This window comes from Empidonax traillii, unplaced genomic scaffold (assembly GCF_003031625.1).
Source record: "Empidonax traillii isolate 1590-97213 ecotype Southwest subspecies unplaced genomic scaffold, ASM303162v1 scaffold628:size373707, whole genome shotgun sequence".
Taxonomy (NCBI): Eukaryota; Metazoa; Chordata; class Aves; order Passeriformes; family Tyrannidae; genus Empidonax; species Empidonax traillii.
Genome location: NW_020955821.1, coordinates 191,916 through 193,242, shown reverse-complemented (window position 1 = coordinate 193,242; position 1,327 = coordinate 191,916). Strand labels below are relative to the sequence as shown.

Genomic DNA, 1,327 nt, shown 5'->3' with positions numbered 1-1,327 from the left:
ACTACCATATGGTAGAAGTGCAGATGGAAAAAACAATGTTTGGACTGTGAGGAAGTCAAAAATCACATGTAAATGTACTGCTAATGGTATTTAGTAGTTATATGGTTCAAGAATCATATGTAGTGATAATCTGAGACTCTAGTAATGTGTGTTCTAAAGCTGGTGTCAGCTGACTGCTGCAAGCTGGCCGTGTGGTGTGCGCTCCTTTTTGAAGGGTCAGTCCCAGCTCGTAGGGCAGATGTTCTGAGGGCAACCCCTCTCTTCTACCCAGGAAAATCCCAGTCTTTATTTTGACCACAGGCAAGCAGGGTCTGCCTCATCTCATACAAAAAGCAGCACAGAGCACTAGCAGACCCCCTTCCCCTCATTTCTAATCATTTGGCGTGGCTGGTGCCAGAGGCCAGATACCAGACTTGGTGGGCCAATTCTGCTGCACAGTTCCTGTATCCCTGTGTAACACTGCTCTTTTTGTTTTATCTGCTCTCTGTCTGTCTCCTGTGCAGCCTGGTAGAGCTGGAGAAGGAAGTCAACAACATAAAGACCGGATTGAAAGCTGTTGAAGCTGTAAGTATCTGAAGGTTTCCAAAGCGCCATACTTATAATATCTCTCTCAGAATCAGGGGCACTATATATTTTATGATAAGAGAAAGTGGACTTTCTTTTTTCATGCCTTTCCATTCCATTCCAGAATGCATTAACCAAGGAAAAATAAATAAAAGCTTCTCATGTGGAGCTACTGCTGATGATTTTAGCAGAGTTAAGCTCAATGAAAAGCTTGTTTGATCTCAGCCTGGAAAGTAAAAGGACAGTTTGACAAATGACATGGACTGAAAGAAGAAATAAAATTCTTGCTCTTTCTTACTTGGGGACGGATGGCTGATGAGCAAGTGTTTCACATGACCTTTGAAATAATAGTAAGCAGGTAGTGCACTGTTAGATGCAACCCTAACCTCTATTCTGAGCACTCCTTGGGAAGGGAGAGGAAAAGACAGAGACTAGTTAAAGATGAAGCAGCTGAGCTGGTAAGCAAAGCAACAATAGTAGGGTTTTTTCATGCTATTACTGAAAGCCAGTTGTTGGGAATTGCACTGGGTGGTTTCTGTGCAAGGATTAGCTATCTACAAGGGACTAACACAGAACACTCCTGTCCTTCTCATTCACTGTGAGACAGACAGTAATGAGTTTATTTTCCTTTCACGTGACCTGAGTATGTTCTGTCTCTGTGTGTAGAGGAAGGGATCTTTGTCCTGTCAGTGGCCCCCAGGCTGTCTGGTTGTCCCAAGCAGTTCATCATGTAACTAGTCAGTGATCCTCCCATAAAAAAAAA

The 1,327-nt window shown here is 43.2% G+C and overlaps 1 protein-coding gene across 1 annotated transcript in view; it reads left to right on the top strand.

Annotated features, from left to right (window-relative positions):
* DAAM2 (dishevelled associated activator of morphogenesis 2) overlaps positions 1-1,327 on the top strand; it is an 82,827-nt gene that overhangs the window by 63,124 nt on the left and 18,376 nt on the right. The window contains exon 20 of the mRNA XM_027898894.1: positions 504-564. Coding sequence (XP_027754695.1) covers positions 504-564 — 61 coding nt within the window. The remainder of the gene's footprint in view (positions 1-503; positions 565-1,327) is intronic.